General features: G+C 36.9%; 1 protein-coding gene and 1 long non-coding RNA gene across 23 annotated transcripts in view; one reads left to right on the forward strand and one right to left on the reverse strand.

Annotated features, from left to right (window-relative positions):
* CTNNA3 (catenin alpha 3) overlaps window positions 1-17,874 on the forward strand; it is a 488,378-nt gene that overhangs the window by 219,734 nt on the left and 250,770 nt on the right. Inside the window, exon 8 of one of the 22 annotated variants that reach the window (XM_067001116.1) lies at window positions 955-17,873. The exons of the other annotated variants lie outside the window; for them this stretch is intronic. Within the exon in view, the coding sequence (XP_066857217.1) occupies window positions 955-1,077 (123 nt within the window). The 3' untranslated portion in view covers window positions 1,078-17,873. Of the gene's footprint in view, window positions 1-954; window position 17,874 lie in introns of those variants that run through there. 22 annotated transcript variants of the gene reach the window in all.
* The window catches only part of LOC106031266 (uncharacterized), a 32,822-nt gene continuing 16,539 nt past the window's right edge, over window positions 1,592-17,874 (reverse strand). Inside the window, exons 2-4 of the long non-coding RNA XR_007165409.2 lie at window positions 6,729-6,875; window positions 2,321-2,380; window positions 1,592-1,724 (exon numbers count right to left, since the gene is read on the reverse strand). This is a non-coding gene — a long non-coding RNA (uncharacterized lncRNA). The remainder of the gene's footprint in view (window positions 1,725-2,320; window positions 2,381-6,728; window positions 6,876-17,874) is intronic.

Genomic DNA, 17,874 nt, shown 5'->3' on the forward strand with positions numbered 1-17,874 from the left:
AAGCAGCTTCATGTGGTACTTTAATTAGGTGAATTGTTTTTACTGTGACTTCTGTCATGAGCAGGATTTTATGTGAAGGTAAAATATACAGAGTTCTTTTAGATGCGTGACTCTGGACGGTTCTTAGATATCACAAAGCACCTTTTTCTCTTTCCCTTTCTCTTTCCTTTTTCGCTGTGTGCTGTAGAGGAAGGACACATCCTCTTAACTGGGCAGAGATGACATTATAGTAAATGCACCCCACTAGCAGTCTTCCTTCACCAAGAAATATGTGATCAGAGATGATGGTGGGGAAGTGTAAACTCATGGCTCTGTGCAATGCAAGAACAGGCAGAAGCCTGAAGAGAAGTGTGCTGCTCGTTAGAAGAGTAGTACAGATTACACTCCCTCAAATGCAACCAGACAGCTCTAAGAAATGCTGTTCCTCTGTGAGGCAGGATCCTTACCCCTTGGAGTAATGTGCTTTGGATTATACTCTATTATTCACTGCTGTGAGCATTGAAGAACGTAAAATGAGGTGAAACATGATTTTTTCCATGCTTTAAAATGCCATTGTTGCCCAGTACTTAATCTGTGAATGACTTCAGGCTTAGAGCAATCCCACTAGAATTAATGCACCTACCTATAGTGCCTAAATTAGGAGAACAGTTGCCCCTGGCTAATAACTGTGATTTTTTTTATATCGTGAGTCAAAAATACTTACCTGCATCAAGCCACATCTTATGTAAATTCTGCCCTGTGGGTCAGGTTTGTGGAGATGGAAAGGGTTAATTCCTCCATTAATTTGTCACGCTCTCCCATTCTCAACTACAGCATGTCTTTAGCTATTAAATCTGATCTGTAGGGTAGAGGAGCCAGAAACAAACTGCAGATTGTAGACGGGCACTGTGATTGTCTGGGGAGCTGTTCTGCTGACAGGAGCGTCACATGCCTGTCCTGGTGTGCCTGTTACAGGTTTTCCATGACTGCCTTGGGGTCTCTGTGTACTCGATGGAGCAGGACAGGCATCTTTGGAAGACAGTTGAGACCTTCAGTAAGCCAATTTGTCTCCTGGAACTGCCACTCTCCCCCTGTTGACAGTAGAGGATGCCTGTGACAAGTAAGCTCCTAATAGAAATGGCTCAGGTTCCTAAACTGGGTGAAATTAAGTCTGAATCTTCACCTGGTTCAAATGCAGCACATAAAGCTTCAAACAACATCCAAATTTTTTCTCAAGAACAGTTGGTGCTAGTATACTAGCTCAGTCTGAGCTTTCTCCCCAAACTTTGCCAGTTCTCTGGCTTTTCCTATTCTGTCTCCTCTTCTTCCTTTGCCTTCGTCATGAGGTTAACAAGTAATTTCACTGACACCATGAGTCAGCAGAGCTTCAGTAGCTTTTCCAGGGTTTTAATAATTGTCAATATGGTGGACAAATATGAGGGAACAGCCACTCTTTTACCATGAGTTATTTTCATTTTTCTGAAAGGGGTGAGACATCAAGAGATGAACAGAGAGAACATCAAATCTATATTAATGGATTGCCAAATTCAATTTTCTTTACTGAGATCCTTTTTGAATTACACAAGTAGGAAAAGTGCCAGTGTCTGATAAACAGTTTTTTAAAATTACATTTCTGTGTCTTCATACAGCTCAATGGGTTCTTCTCAAATTGTGGAAATAAAGCTGCTCCCAGTATAAAACATTCCATACAAAATTTCAGCACAGTCTGATGGTCATATTATAAACTATGAAAAACAGGGAATTAAATTAAAGCTTGCATTTTAGATAAGAAAATACCTTTTGTAAGTGATTTAACCTTTGCCTTGTATCAAATACAGGTTATGTATCTTTGCAATCCCACTGCATTACCTTTTAACTCATGCCACTAGGAAAAACCTCAAGGCCAAACTTGTTAACGTCTCTTATGGATAAGCTAGTTCTCATTAAAACCAATACCACAGCTCCTGAGTGCCTAAAATCCAGGAGTTTGTTAAAGGATTGGTGGGAGTTTGTTAGATAGGTGCTGTATGTAGCCCCAGTACGTTTTAAGATCACCTCTCTGTGCCACTGCTGGGCGACCCTGCCTGTGGTCCTGGAATAGCAGTTCCAAGTCAGAAACAGGAGGTAAAAGCTGCAAGTACCAAGTCTCAGTGACATCATGCTGACTGAATATTAGTGCTCAGAAACAACATTATTCCTTTTCTTCTGCCTATGAAGACAGCATTTTATACAATAGTGCAAAGACAATACTCTTAAGAGAAATATTTCATTTATTTGTGTACTCTGTTACACAGTCTGTTCTGGGATTTCAGCCTTAGACATAAATTGAGATGCCACATACCTTATTAGTTCTGAGTTGAATACCTCCATCATCACTCTGATTTGTTTTTCTGGGATTTCTCTGCAGGTAAAAATGACATACATCACAAAATTCATTGACAAATATGTTGCTACATGTCATACTGCTTATACAGATGAAAAGCCAGTGTTGGGTGGAGCCTATGATGAACACATTGTTTTCTTGATCAATGTGACAGACAAATTAAACTCAAAGATGTTTGAAAATGGTACGCTATCCCAAGGTAGAGATTGCCCAGATTTTTCTTTTAATACTAAACTTTCAATGGGTTCTCTCTCTGGATATCTCTCTATGTGGCTTTTCTCACGGCCAGATTTTGCAGTAATTTACTTTAATTTAATTTTGTGTTTGTTTTTGGTTTTGCTTATTTAGTTAAATTTGAGTCTATTTTCTTTCCATTCATTCTGGCTGTGGTCTCTGCCTAGCTGCAACCTCCCTGCGGAAAGCTCATTACTCCCTAACCTGAACTGCAGCCAGAATAGCAAAGCTTGAGTCAAAAGATCACATTCACTGTGAAGGCCAGTACCTCCACAGAGCTGGTTTGGAATTGAAACATTTTACAAAGGACAGGTGAAAGAGCAATTCTTGGATTTGTCAGGGTCATGAGGAGGCACCTGTAATGTCTGTAATGTATGTCTGTCTGCTAAAGACATTTGAAAAGAAGGGATGACATAATTACCAGGCTCCACTAGAATGGGGGCTGAGGGGTGCAGGGAAGAGATGTAAAAGCTCCTGAAGCATAAGAAACCAGCAGCTACCTTCGGGTTAGTGGGATTCCATGTAAATCAGCAGTCAGTGATTGTTCTGTCACTTGCTTCTCATTAGCCTTCCTCAGGACCTTTCATGCTTACTCTTTAAAATGCAGTTCCTGTGTAATGATGTTGTCACAAAGTTTTTTGAAGAAATGTTTTTGTTTCTGTTACTCCCTTCAGAAAACCATTCTGAAAAACAATATGATCCTTTGTAGCCACAGGACCTTATGTTTTTAATGTACAAACTTCAGAGTTTAGACTTCTGGTTACAACATTTTTCTGTTCACAGATAGAGCTCGTGGGTCTAGGAGTGCCTTTTTGTGTGTAATCACGTCCCTTTTGGGAACTATAGTTAACAATTGCTGCACTGTGTTCTTTTTGGGTTTATAAAGTGGCAAATTATGTCTTTCTCTCAACTTTATTTTACTATAGAGAAACCAGGAATCAGCTGGGTTAGCAACAGTAGCTTGTTCTAAATGGTACTGTAGTGTGCTATCACTGTATCATTAAGAGTAGATAAGTCTAATAAAATGTTCACAATTTTTGAGCCAGTGATTAAATGAACCTGATGTTCTATGAGGATCAGATTAGAACTAGAGGAGTATAACTCCCAGGGGAAATAACAGAGTATGGGAAGACAGAGGGAAACTGAGAAGGATGCAGGATTTGCCAAAGGTGGACGTAAGGAAAGGGAAGTGTGGGAAAGTGGGATTCAAGGAACATGCAGTTATGGGAAACAAAGTACTCTGGAGAAACAGGGAAGAGGACTGAAAACAGGGAGGGTCTTATCCCAGCAGTTTGTCAGTACTGACGTAAAGGACCATGGTGATAAATGAAAACATTCCTTTGCTGTCCTGCTAAGAACAACTAGATTTGCAAGGCTACCCTGGCCTCTGCAAGGGCTAAAGGATCCCATGTTACAAATTCTGTGATAAGCTGAAGGAAGATCTGAAGCTGATTAAGAGCCATGCCTCCTTTCTAGGAGTCAGTAACCTATGTAACATCTGATTGCTTGTAGAGGACATCAGGGACACATCTGTCAGTTTGTGTATACACAGAGGATCTCCTCAGTGCCTTGGTTCACAGGGCAACGCAGGCTATCACTTTCCTTATGCACAGTTACACGCTGTTGAATAACAAAGCTTTTCCAGCTGTACAATTTTGTTAGAATCTGTGCATTGTGGATAGGTCAGAGGGGCCTCTAAGCTGTCCCAGGGTAAATTATACTGCATACAAGCTTTCCACCTTTGTTCATGGCATCCAGTGGCTGGATTTTTTGGATCTTGTCATAACTCGTCTGTCCTTACTGAGGCATTGGATACCCAGTTGTTGGCTGATTGAGTTTTTGTCCTATGATTTTTGAAGCAGTTCGAAAGCATGCAGCCAGTCTTCCAGTCCCATCATCTTGAGGCACAAGTACACGAGATGCAAAGCTGTCATTTTGCCTCCTCTCTGAAATTGGTAGGTGGTGCTTCTGTTTCAGTGGATGTAGTATGTTATTCAGGCTTATCCTCTAGCACTTTGGTGGAAGGGGAATATGAATGGAAGAAACAGAAAGTGAATGATCATCACTGAAGAAAAAGAAATTACCTCCATCTTATGCATATTGCTAGCTTCAGCCTGCAAAGCATGAATGATAAAAGCACCGTTGAATGATAAACGTCCTGGAGATGTGCAAGTCCAAAATGAAAGACATTCTCAGTGGCCTTTGCTTGCAATTCTGCCTGTAGTCCTCTTTGAAGGTGCCAGGTAGGTTAAAATAAACCCAGGCTCCTTACAAATGCTTCCCACTCTTTTCACTGGACACTGCTTGAAAGAATGTCTACTGTCTTATTGTCCAGGCAGCATACACCTGAGTTATGTAGCCTAAATTATTCAGAATGTCTTAGGTGTCACCATGAGCTATTCTTGCCTATGAGACACTATTTGTTCTCCTAGAGATATGTGACTTCTACCTTGATATAACAATTACTGCATGTGCATCAGCAGCAGATATTGACTGTGATAGATGGCAAAGGTAACGAATTTATTTTCTGAGGAGCCAAATTAACATGGGAATCTTGTAGGAAAGGTCTGTTCATGAAGAACTCCAATAATGGTTGGAACATGGAGCTGGAGGTATTGTGTAACTGAATTCAAGCAGATTTGCAGCCTGGTCCCAGCATTGTGACATCCTTGGAGCAGTTCTGTGCTGCCACATGAAGAACGAGAGGGGATGAGGAGCAGCAAGTTTCAAAACATGTACCTTTGGGATCCAGGCTCAGTTTGATATCACAGGCTCTGTTTGATATCACAGACTGCTCCAGGCTCTCATCAACTGAAGAGTTTATGACTTTGCCATGATAGTTGTGGTTGGAAAGGAGCAAAAGGGGGGAGTGTAGGTCTTTGGTGTCTGTCTTATTTTCTAGCAAGGCCTAGACCTTTTCAGTCTTCAGTATCGATGTGTAGGCAAAAACCTCAGGACTAGCCTTTCCTCTTCTGCCTCCATGCATTTGTCCATAGCCTGTCTTCCTTAATTCCTACTCCATATATAGTTCTCCGAGGAATGGATATTTTTCAGTTGCTCAGCACAGAGTGCTTGTTCTTAGGAATTTTGGAATTTCAGATATGTTCCTTATTACACATTTACCTAGTTGATCTCTGGTACTCCAGATGAATCTGCCTTGGTATCTCACTGTATGGTGAAGCTTAGGAGTTAGTGATTCTGTCAGGTCAATGTGGGAGTATTTGTTGGCTGCCGTGGCTCCTTAACAGCTAGAATAAGGCAGCTGGCAAGAACTTTCATTATAGGAAAGCCGTGAAGTCCACACCATATCAAAAGCCTTTTAAAAACCTCATACCTTGCTTATAAAACTGCAGCTTAAACTCTAATTTTCATCAGGCCTCAGTTTCTTCAGTTATGAAAGGGATAATGACAGTTAATGATTCTGGAAGTTGATCGGCATAATAGATGACTTGCTTCACTTCACTTTTTTTTTTTTAAATTTTTAAATCTGACACTGGTTATTTTCAAACATACTTCTTTCCTGTCAGTTAAGCTATCTGTCCCTTATTGGACTTCCATAATTAATCCATACCTATTGTCATTTTATTACTTGCTTTTGGGTACGATTTATTTTTGATGCATTTTTGGGCTATAATGACTGGCAAAATTTAATGTGAGGACAGAATAGTCACTTAAATCTAGGAAAAGAGGCGGTTTCTTTTAAAATGCAAAATCATTTTAAGTCTTTGGCCAATAAGGTTGTCAACTTCAGTTAACTATAGGACTTTTTTACATGTTAAAAATGTTCCATTTTGAAAACAATCTAAAAATCTGCTTAATAGTTTTAATTTTGCAAATAAAAATTGTGAAGGGTGGCTAACATATTTCAGTTAATTTAAATGAAAGGAGAAGTGTAAATATAGCATTTCTTAGGATCAGTCTGAGATTAGTAGATAAGAATGATTCTTACTAGGTAGAGCTACTTTCTAGCTTTTAGTTACTTTTCACTGCAAACAATATACAGGCATATAAGCAGTTAGAGTGCAGAATACCTTGATTTCATTTGACCTGTTGAAATACTCTAAAATAATTTCCAGTTTCTATTTTCACTTGCTTATGATGAAAATCTGTTCAGAGAAGCATTCTAGCTTACCTCTATGAGGACTTATGCTTGGACTCAAGCTTGGTATTCTGAGGTTGTGGTTTTCAAATCCAAAGATGGCCAGAATGATGTGTTACTATACAGTATTAGGTATATTTTGAAGAGAAGACTAAACATGACAGTTGAGCAGATTTGCAACTGAAAGAGAAAAACATGAACAAAGTTAAGAAGCATATAATTATGTTCATTCACACTGTGACTAGCATAAAAATGATTTATTCCAAATGGTTACAGTTGCATGCTTAGTCACTTCCTTCCCTGGCTTCAGCCTAATTCTGTTTTCTGGCATTTTCCTGAAAAAAAATACATTGTTCTGTCTCATCAAAAGTTGCAGATTTCTCTAGTCTTTAATAATTCAATCAAGTCTTACTCAATTAAGCAAGCTACAGCAGTTTTTAGATATTCCAACTGTGGTAGCTGGTGCTCCTGAGAAAGATCAAGAATCTCAATTACAATGAGAGTCTTGGTTAGTTAACTAGCCTCTAATCTGCTAGAAGATAATTAGAAATTAGTCATAGAGGTCACTTTTTTATGCACAGTAAGGATGGACTAGAACTTTCTGGTTAAAAAATACAAAAGGTGAATTGTTGCAGGTATGTTTTGACTAGCTATTCCATTCTGCATTTGCCATCCTTCGTATTCTTTTCCCAGTGGCATGTCTGGCAAATGGCTTTGATGAAACAGTATGCAATTTAAATGACTTATTAGCTCATCTTTTCAGGCCATGTCTACCTGAGAAAATTGTCGTAAATTAAATGTGATTAAATCAAACAACCAACCCCTACCATATTTAAGCAGTTTATAGAAGAGCAACAGGGTACCATATCGTTCATCAAAACAAAAATCTTGGTTATTATAGATTTATTTTTTTTTCTGTGACAGTGTACTCCACTGTTTTATTAAAACTAACAGTGTCTTTTATCCAGTGGACAGGACTGCAAACAAATTACATAACCAAGTTGAAGGAACTCAAATGTTATAGATGGTATTTTCCTACTGCATCACAATGTAAAGCAATAAATACGTGATTGGCCAAAGTTTTGAAGAGTGCTGCTGACACAGGGAGGAAGAGAGGAAGTTGACACAAAGAGGAGAATTAGTTTTCACCCTTTCTCTTCTTTCTGGCAACTGTAGTGAGATAGTTATGTTGTAGTTTTTGCACTTTGTAGCTTTTGCATTTTTATATCTTTCTATCCAGTCTACTATGTCTCTTAAGTAGCTAAAAAGCTTAAAAACCATACATTTCTCTCTTACAGGCTAGTTGCATACAGAAGAGGTTAGTAAGCAAAAAATGCTGACAGTTGGTAACCAAGTAGAAGTTCTAATCAGCCTACATAGTGGGGAGACTGAAGCTGAGTGAGTCACTGGCTCCATTCCTGCATCCCAGGTGGCCCTAAATGGCAACAAGAATTGGGACAAAATACGAAAGGTGTACAAACACAAGCTGAGTTTCAGAATCAAGTATTTTGTCTTTAGAAACACAAGAAGCAGGAACATCTCCTTCCACTTGTTCTTTCAGGTTGCCTTTTCTGTCATAAATATATGACAAAAATCTGCTCCCTATACAATACAAAAATCCTGATTTGCTGATTTGATTGTACAGCATATGTTTGTGTCATCGTGAGTATTCCTGCTGCTGTGCTTTGAGCCCTTTCCCATATTTCTTTGTAAGACTAAGCTCCTGGGAAAGAAATGTACTTATTTATTTTCTGTCTTACCGAAAGAGACCCTAATCTTAAGATAACTATGTATCAACCTAATACACAGAACAGTCATGAATAAAATGATATCAATATGCTTAGTCTGCATATAATTGTTGGGAAGAGTAGAAAAGAAGAACCTTTCAGGGGAAGCTAAATATTCATTTGATTTTTCTTGACTTCATAAAAATGCGTCACTACAGCTGTATAGTTTAATTTATACTATGATAACTGAACTCCACAATAGAATCTCTGAGGAATCCCTTCTGAGGTGATGTGCCCTGGTGTTTTTGGCATGCATAGATAATTAACATACAGTAGGAAAAGATAAAGGACAAATTCCCATGTTTCAATGTAAAAGCCAGAAAGAAACTAATGGGTGTTAGGGGAAAAAAATAAAAATAAAATGACCATGTTATTGAATAAGAACTGTCTCCTATGAAGATCTTTGCACTTTCATTTAAAATACCTAGCAGTTGCCACTCTGAGACAGAAGGCTGGAACATATCCGGTGCTCTTATCTGACGTAACAATTTCAATGTTCTTCTCTATGTGATTTAAAGGCAAGTGGAAATACACTGTTAGAATAGGGTGATCCGTAAAGGAATAGAAAGAAGTCTTGAAGTTGCATCAGAACACCACTGTATCAAAGACACTCCAAAAAGAAAAGTAGAAATGTCCTTGAATACATTACTCCTTATATAAATAGCATGGCATGTGGAATTCTCTGTAAGATACTTGCTGATCAAAGGAATAATATTTTAAAGAAGCTGATAATTCGTATGTTCATTTAAAGTCTTCATGATTCTACCTTTCTGCATACACAGAAACATGAGAGGAATGTAAGAGTGAATATGCCAGGCTCTGCAACAGTTGACCTACAAGACTTGATTTTGCAAAGCTCCTTCATTATCATAAACACAAAGTCTTCTCCAAAGCCAGATTTAGAAAAGCTTTCCAGAAACAGTTACTACTCTGGATATTTGTATCTGTGCATGAATTCCACATCTGCTTGTGAAGATTTTTGTACCCCTAGTGAGAAGAGTGTGTCATCGCCCATTACTTGCATTGTGGGAATGAACACAGTACTGATAAACTTCCGACTTGGATCTATTTTAAAATGTTGTTGTAAATTAGATTGGGGACATTGAGAAAGAGAGAATTCCTGCTCTGGGTAGCACAATTTTTTTACAGTTGAATGTCTTAACTGACAACAGTATTAATTATCATACAGTGAAAGTGGCTTATTTCCAGAATTTCACAGTGGCAGAGGTGTCTCCATTTGCATATTTCTCTATCTCTTTTTGAATATTTAATCCCATATCATATAATAAACTATTAAAACAAGAAGCATCCAAAAGATCAAGGAGAGGGGAGTTTTAAGTCTGGCAAAATTAGCCTCTTAAATGTTCAGCATATAATGTAATAGATAAGCCAGATGAGCTTCCTTCTGTTGTTCTTTTGACAGCCACTGGAAATATTTGATGGCTATTATACGTCCTTTTATTTCAAAGTATTTATCTAGTGCATTTGTGTTCTTTGTTATGGTACCTTACTGACTTTTTATTTTTTTTAACTTCAGGTCACTTGCAGCAAAAATGTATGTAAGCAATAGAAATCCTGTATGCCCCACTGTGTTTAGAATATATTTCAGTGCTTTACAAGTTTGTAGCCTCTGCCACCCTTTGGTAGTGTTTGTCTTTTGCTTTATGCACAATTTGCTTGGTGCCATATGCTACTTCCTTGTCAGAGGCTGGCTGGGAGTGTTACATGTGTCACTAGTTGCTTATTTTCCTTGCCACAGTTTAATGCAAAATCAGTGAGCAGAAGCAAAGGAATCTGCTTTGTTTCAGTCTCTGTTCTTTCCATTGCTGCTACTCAAGAAAGTTAGAAACTATGTATGAAATCATTTATGAAATCATTAGGGAGCTTCTCATGTTCTCAGACAAACGTGGCATTAAAAATTATGGACAGTTGGATTCATCATTTCATGGAGTGATGCTTTCCAAGAGTGGCACTCAATAGGCGTATCAGTGAGGCAGATAGGAACATGTATGTCAAAACAATACTATCCTTCAGCACGTCGTTTTGATATGTCTTTCAGAAGCTGTTATTAGGAGCTTACTGGTGAGTTTTATGATTTAATACTTAATTGGGAGTATGTTTTGCTCATTTCTGTTCCCTGTGGAATTAATCACTGCTTTTATTTGTAGCTAATTTGAGCTCTACATGATTAGAACAAGGGTCAGAGGTAAATATTTTATGTAAAGTCACCGTTGGATAGTTTTACTCCTGATATCCATGGCAATTCATCTATTGTATTTTATACTAAGATTCCATTTTTAATTTAAGCATTCATAACTTAAAGAAGTTGAGAATATGTGTTAGACATGCTTGTGTGGGCTTCAGGTAATACTTTTAGAAGATTGGTAAAATCCAAAATTGAAGTAATCTGTTGACTTGGAGTCTAAGGAAAGCTACAGGAATTATTGTTGGTTTTGAAACAACCTATTAATCACCCATCAGTGCTTTCAGTGACATGAATAAGTGAGAAATCAAGAAAAAGGGCTGCTGCCTCTCCTGAGTTTTGCCATTATTAAATGGAATAGGTTTTGGCATTCCTCAGCCAGCCATACTGGCCTCCTATTGTCTTTACTTCCCCAAGAAAGGGAAATATTTAATATAAATAAAATGCTGTATAAATGTCTCTGTTAAATTAAGATTGCATTCATAAGACAAGTGCTGTGTAAATAATACATAGCTAAAATCTGTTTGGCTCTGGTTGCTGTGAGAGGTATATACCATTCAGTCTAAACATACTGGCATGAAAAATGTTTTTCTGTTATTAGTAGTTATCCCTCATACTATTGAATGTCTTCATTTAGGGTTAGGGAGCCATGCTGTAAGACTGTCTTCCATTTGCATCTTAATTAACTTTGAACTGAAGCAGATAACTTATTTGACATTCTAAAGGGGAGCTTTTGTGTCCAGTTACTCATGATTAGTATTCCGTGGGGAAAGAGGCTGAGATAATGAGATTCTCACCACCTTTTGGAAAGTCCCTCAGGTACTGGTTAAAAGTCTTGTTTGCAAGGTTCATTTCTGCTAAGTAATGTGAGAATATAAAATGTCATGTTTCACCATTCTCAGCTCCTTTTTAGATCTACAATTAAAGGTTAGTTTAAGCCATGCATATTCACCCATGTTACGCTGCTGAAGTTAGTACTTTCTGTGAGTCTGTGTGTATCCAAGTGCGCTGGTACCAGTTTGTAAGGTGTCAGGTCATGTCAGCCTTCAGGTTCAGCCCAGCCTGGGGCTGATAACAGTGGTGTTCTTCTGTGATTCGAGGAGTTTCCTGCCTTCCTGCTACTCCTTTTAATCCATATATAAATAAAGGTTGAATCACTTTCTAATGCATAAAGAAGTAAATATACATCAATTTAATATTTACAGGAATTTTGCTATAGTGTACAAGGGAGGTGTTTTGTTTTTCCTGAAGATTGTTGCAAGATGGTATTGCACTGGACACAGATTACAAGGGAAATGCAATAATCCTTTTATCAAAATAGTTGTAGTTCCCAAATAACCGTAGCTGAGACAATAATGAAGGTTTCTGACAGCAGTCAGTCTATCTGAGCTCAGAACATTTTTCTACTTGGTACAAACACTGTATAGATAAACAGTTTTATATGACTTCAAAGTAAATTTCAGTGGTATTCCTGAGTTGTTAAAAAGTGCAAAGCTTCTATGCACACTGCTGGAAAGGAACTGAAGTTATTATAGAAACATGCATCATAGTTGGAAAAATTAACGTAACGTTTTTCAAGATAATATAACATTCATGAAAATTCAATGCACTTTTCTCTGTAATGCATTTCCTGTGACTCAGAACTCTTGTTTCAGTTGAGCCAAATAAGGATTGTTCCATGAGACAAAGCAAAGCATTATATTTACTGCTATGTCTAATGGCTTTATCTCAGTCTATGGATTAAAATTATTCTTGTTGTTCAATAGATACTTAATAAGAATTATAGGGGAGGTTGTTAAGGAAATTTCTATTTTTAATGACAAGCTTCTAACCTGTTGAGTTTAACAGATCAGATGGAAAAAATGCTTAAAGGATATTCTTAAGTATTCATGCAGTCTCTTCAAGGATCCATTCCTCATTCAGTAAACACAAAAGAAAATTAAAATATGCTTGAAGTTCAGCAAATAATTACAGCAAATCGATAAATGGTATCCATTTTATTAATTCAAACTTTGTCTAACAGTAATTCTGTTATTCTCATATCTTCCAGTAAATAATAATTATATTTTAACTCTGATTTTTAGTTGGCTGCTGACCATGTTGGTTTTCATCTTATGAGATGAAGGTATGTTTTTAACTTTGTTTCCATAGGACAGTATCTTATTTTGCTGCCCACATGGTCACTATTGTATGTTAACCTACCTTACGTTTACCACCTTTAAACTGGGAACAGCTTCTCCAGACCTATTTAGCTTTATTTCCCACCTGTATTTGAACAGGCAGTAGATTTTACTAATTTAAAATGATCAGACTTTTTCTGCATATGTAATTCTTTCTCAAAATCCTGAAATCTCTCCTTTATAAATTCTTGAAAATCCTTGTTATAAATTATAAATACGGACAGCATACTTGGTAAGTAAATAGAAACCTGTGCTTCCAGTCCTTACGTTTTTAGCCTTGTAAAGGTTTGTGTTTTTTCCTCCTTCTACTTCAGACTGTCTTTGAAGATGGTAGTCAGTCATGTATCAGCTCTTCAGTGCTTTCTTTAGTGGCCTTTTCTTCAAGAGAGGGAGCCACTGAAATTTGAAATGGAGATTTTTTCTTCTGATGTCAGGACTACTTGCTGTACCAAAGGTCTATCATAGTGTCTGTGCATTGTCGACTGTCTTTGAGGCTGACATGCTATCTCACCCATAAAGTCTCAACAGTAATGTTTGTCAATGTGGAACAAGTAAATCAACAAAATACAGATGAAATGAGTGTGTTATCACTAAGAAACACTTCTCTCCAAAGAAGAATTCCCTTCCTTGCATTTATGTCTTGTTCCATATTGGGCTTTTGTATTTTGAGCTTTTCACCCAGAAGAGCATCAGCTGTGACTCTTCGCATGCTTTTGGACTGCTCAGATGGTTTGTGCATCCATATAGAAATTAAAAATATATATATAGTTTAATAGGAACTGCTGTTTTAGTAAATTGATGTCAGATTTTATGGTGTGTATATTAGAAACTGACAGGGAAAGTTCACTAGTTTTCAATTTTCTTTTTCCCAAAAGTATATCTGAAAATCAAGGATTGAAGGTTTATTTAACAAGGTGATGATTTTCAAAATGAGTATAAAATTGTTTCAGCTTTATTTGAAGTATTTCAAGCTGATAATTCATGAATGTTTCATTTAGTCTAAATATATATATGCATGGAGAGAAATGGGAATTCTATAAATAAATAATGAGTGTAAAATATTAGAAGTAATTGTTGCTTTTCTTTGAATTTGAAATGTTTTTCATTTTCACCCACTGATCTGATTTCTTTTTGGATTCTTGTAGTAAGACTCGAAACTTCAAACACATTTTATGAATGAAAAATATAGTGATGCTTTCCCAGAAGTCATTTCAGATTAGGTTGAACAGCACTTTAGTAAAAATATGATTAATTAAATAGTTAATGTATTAATTTAATGATATTATGTGTTTATGTAGAACCATGAGTTTTTAAAATATAATACTGATTTGAAAAAAAAGGTCTGTAAACACAGGCCAACGAGAAAACTAGTTTTCATAGATAACATTGCAATCTGTTTTTTGGTGAGTTGTCTGCTTAGGCAATGTAAATAGATTAATGTCTTTAGAGATTAACATCTAGAAACTGTTTAGGCATGTCTAGAATTTATTGTAATTTATTATTTGTCTTGGACTTCAAGAAAGTTGAATATGTTTTCTTTTTACTGGTCATTTTTCAAATTAGCTATTCTGATTACACACAGTAAAAATTCACAAAACATATTCTTGAAACTGTAGGGACTGGAAAGTAAAGTTAGGAATCCTTCCTCGAAGTAGGCTCACAGCTGTAGGTATATTTGGGCATTTGTCTGTATTGGTGTTCCTTTTGACGTGAGAGGTAGACACGTGCTATAGTTCTGATGATAGCTTTGCTTAGGAGGAAGGATAAATGTTGGAGTCAGAGATTATTCTCTTTGTTAGCACCAGTTTCTCTGTACACAGCAGGAATCAAATAGCAGTTTGATTTAAGCCTCATTGGTACTGTTTCAAGACTCTTTCAGCAAGACTGAGCCCAAAAAGCATACTCTGTTCTGTTTTTTTTTTTTTTTTCCCCTCTTTTTTTTTGTTTCTTTTTCTGGGTACTACAGTCTCAGGATTTGATGAGATTAGATCTCTTAGATTATTTTGTAGTTCAGCTTCTCTGATGTTTCTCCCTTCCTTTCTCTACTGTATATACAGAAGCCTCCACAAAGTAACAGCCATTATCACTTTTACAATATGGTCTAATTTCTGAACAGTTTTGCACATCTTGTTTTGTGTGACACTGATACACTTGTCTTTTATCCGGATGAAGGCTCCTGCAGCTGTTATGTGACTGATTCTGTGGAAGCAGAAGAACTCCTCGCAATTATTTTCAATTACATTTTTTTAGAGTTACAGTTGAAGCTGTGGTTGGATGTGCCATGTGCAGGATTAGTTACAGGTTCTTGTGCTAGGAAAGGTACTCAGAAGCAGAGATATGATATAGTTGGGGCAAGGAATATCACTGCACTTACTGAGGAGGAATCATTTCATCATTTACGAACATTTCATTATTTACTGAAGCTATGTGGAAGTAGATGGGATTAGGGACAGAGAAAGATTAGAGTTGTCTGTTTTGGGTTGATGTCAATAGTACTGTCAGAGTGAGGGTAGGGCAAGAGAAATTGGTTGTTTGGGAAGAACTAGGAATATTTGCTGAGGTCCCATCCAAATAAATGTTTTCATTACCTATTCTGATATTATGTCATTTTCAGATTAAACCTGAGCGTTTGTAGCCAAAGAATTTTTGTGTAATTGCCATAACTTTATCAAGAAAGGCATTAGCATATTAAACTCAGAAGTGTTTTACATTATCATTTGCCTGTTTTCCGTGTTGGATTTTCCAGAGTTCTGTAATCACTCAAACATGTTCGGAAGGAAAAAAAATGAACAGCTTTGTTTTAAGGCATAGCGTGGTTAATACTCCTTTCCTTATTTCTTCTCCGCCAGATAAAACTCCCACCACTTCAGTGTTGCCATGCAATAATTTTTTCCCCCTCCTTTTAGTGATGAATCATTGAGATTAAGCATTTGTTAAGCTGCACTTTTCAAATTTCTGTTCTTTTTCTGCAGTTCGTATTCTGAGGGGTACTTGAAAATGTCCACATTTTTCCATTTTTCCACCTTAGTAACCCAGTTTGAGAGCTACTCAGATTTTCTAGGATTAATTTTATTTAAAGCAGTGCAAGCTTAAAAAATCTTGCAGTTTTTTTTTTTTTTTTTTTTCCTCCGTATTGTAATCTCTATTTGCTATTGACCTTGAATGAGTAATGGGGAAAATTCACATGCAACGTTCCCATGTTCCTCTCCTCCACTCAGTTCCAAAGCAGTTTTCTTTTCTTTGTCCCTATGCTCTCATCAGGGAAGATATATTCTTTTTTATAATTACAGCCTGGGGTAGAGTTTTTGAAAGTTGTTGTTTCATTCCCCTTCTTTCCCATAGAGAATCACAGAATAATTGAAGAATCATTTAGGTTATAAATGGCCTTTGAGAGCATCAAGTCCAGCCATCAACCTGACCAGGAAGCTGAATGGCATTTTTACTGCCTCTACAGGAGTAAAGCATTTATACAGCTGATTGAGACTAACGGTAACAGTAATGCAGTTATCTCATATTGCAAAGGTGGAAAGTTGTCACCTGATAGGAAGTAATTTGTTGCTGTATCAGAGTACTTGACTACATTTAGATTAGGAAACTGACATACTTGCTACAATGAACTGGTAGTGGTGAAAACTTTGATCAGTCCAAATCCAGCTGTGAGTTCTGTTGTCAGACATTTAACCAAATCCAAAATTTGGTAATTTAATATTCTGTACATAATTTCTTCTGAACTCCATGTCCATACTGCTAGCATGATTGTCCTGTAGTCACTGAGGTGGATGTGTTTGATGTTCTTAAATACTAAGTGGTTGCTGATTAGGGTTTTTCCATAACACAGACTACAGGACATGTTCTGATGCCCTTTCCTTGTTGGGAGTTCACATAATCTTTCAGTTTAATTATATCATTTGGGTATCCAGATTAAAAGAAAAGTCAATTTCTGAGGTATTGATTGGAACAAAATTCAAAATGTCAAGTATAATGCTTGATTTTGAAGTCTCTGGCTTATTACTCTGTTCAGTTAGGTGTTATGTATTAGGCATTGCAGCTCATCATGGCTAAGGCTCACAAAATAGAAAGTGTAATGCTGTGTTAGGCAAGAGTAGCTAGCGTACTGTCTGCATTTAGGACCACTGAATGGGTAGTGTTCAGGGATTGAAAGACTCTAGATTATCAATCTCCAACACTTGTTAACATCATTTTTAAATAAATATAATACAAATTCTGTATAGGTCTTTACTGCATAAATTATTGGCTGGAGTAGTGACAGTGGACAATACACAGGTAGGGTTAAACCCAGTCCTAGGAGTTTATAATCTCACTGAAGAAAGGACATGGCAAGTGTTTTCAAGAAGACTGGAAGAGTAGAAGGTATGATAGTTCTTTTCGTAACTGTGATTGCATAGGCTAACTTTCCATACAGCTCAACGGTTAGACATTAGTGAACCATACTGACTTTATTGGAAAGTTGAGAGGAATTGCTGCTGTTAGTAAATTGATGTTATGAAGCCATCATGTCAAACAAACAGTATCTACAGTAGCTTCACTGCTATTAGAATGGTGGTGCGTCAGCTTCCGAACATTTTATACACTGATAAATCAGGGTAGTTCACCAGCTTTTACATGAAAGGTGAACCGTAGTACAGATGAGAGAAGCATATTAGACAATTGACAGTAAACAATTAGAGAAAGGGAGAAACCTGACTGTACTCTGGATTTCAGAATTAGGATGTTTACATTTTTAATAAACAGTTGTCCACATTCTGTGATGAAATTTTTGAGATATTTCTTTGGCTTAGCTAAATATTTAGTAGTGTTGTTATTAGCAGGTTTTTTCAGTTATAACACAGTTTATGGAATGAAATGTCCATTTCTCTCTCCATCCTCACTGTTTTACTTAATGATGCATTGTAATGGAGTAAAACTATTTCCTTTATTGTGTATGGAATGTGTTTCTGCATAAAGTCTCCTGTAGTCATCCTACCCAACATCACATTGGTTTTCTTCCC

This window comes from Anser cygnoides, chromosome 7 (genome assembly GCF_040182565.1).
Source record: "Anser cygnoides isolate HZ-2024a breed goose chromosome 7, Taihu_goose_T2T_genome, whole genome shotgun sequence".
NCBI classification, from domain to species: domain Eukaryota; kingdom Metazoa; phylum Chordata; class Aves; order Anseriformes; family Anatidae; genus Anser; species Anser cygnoides.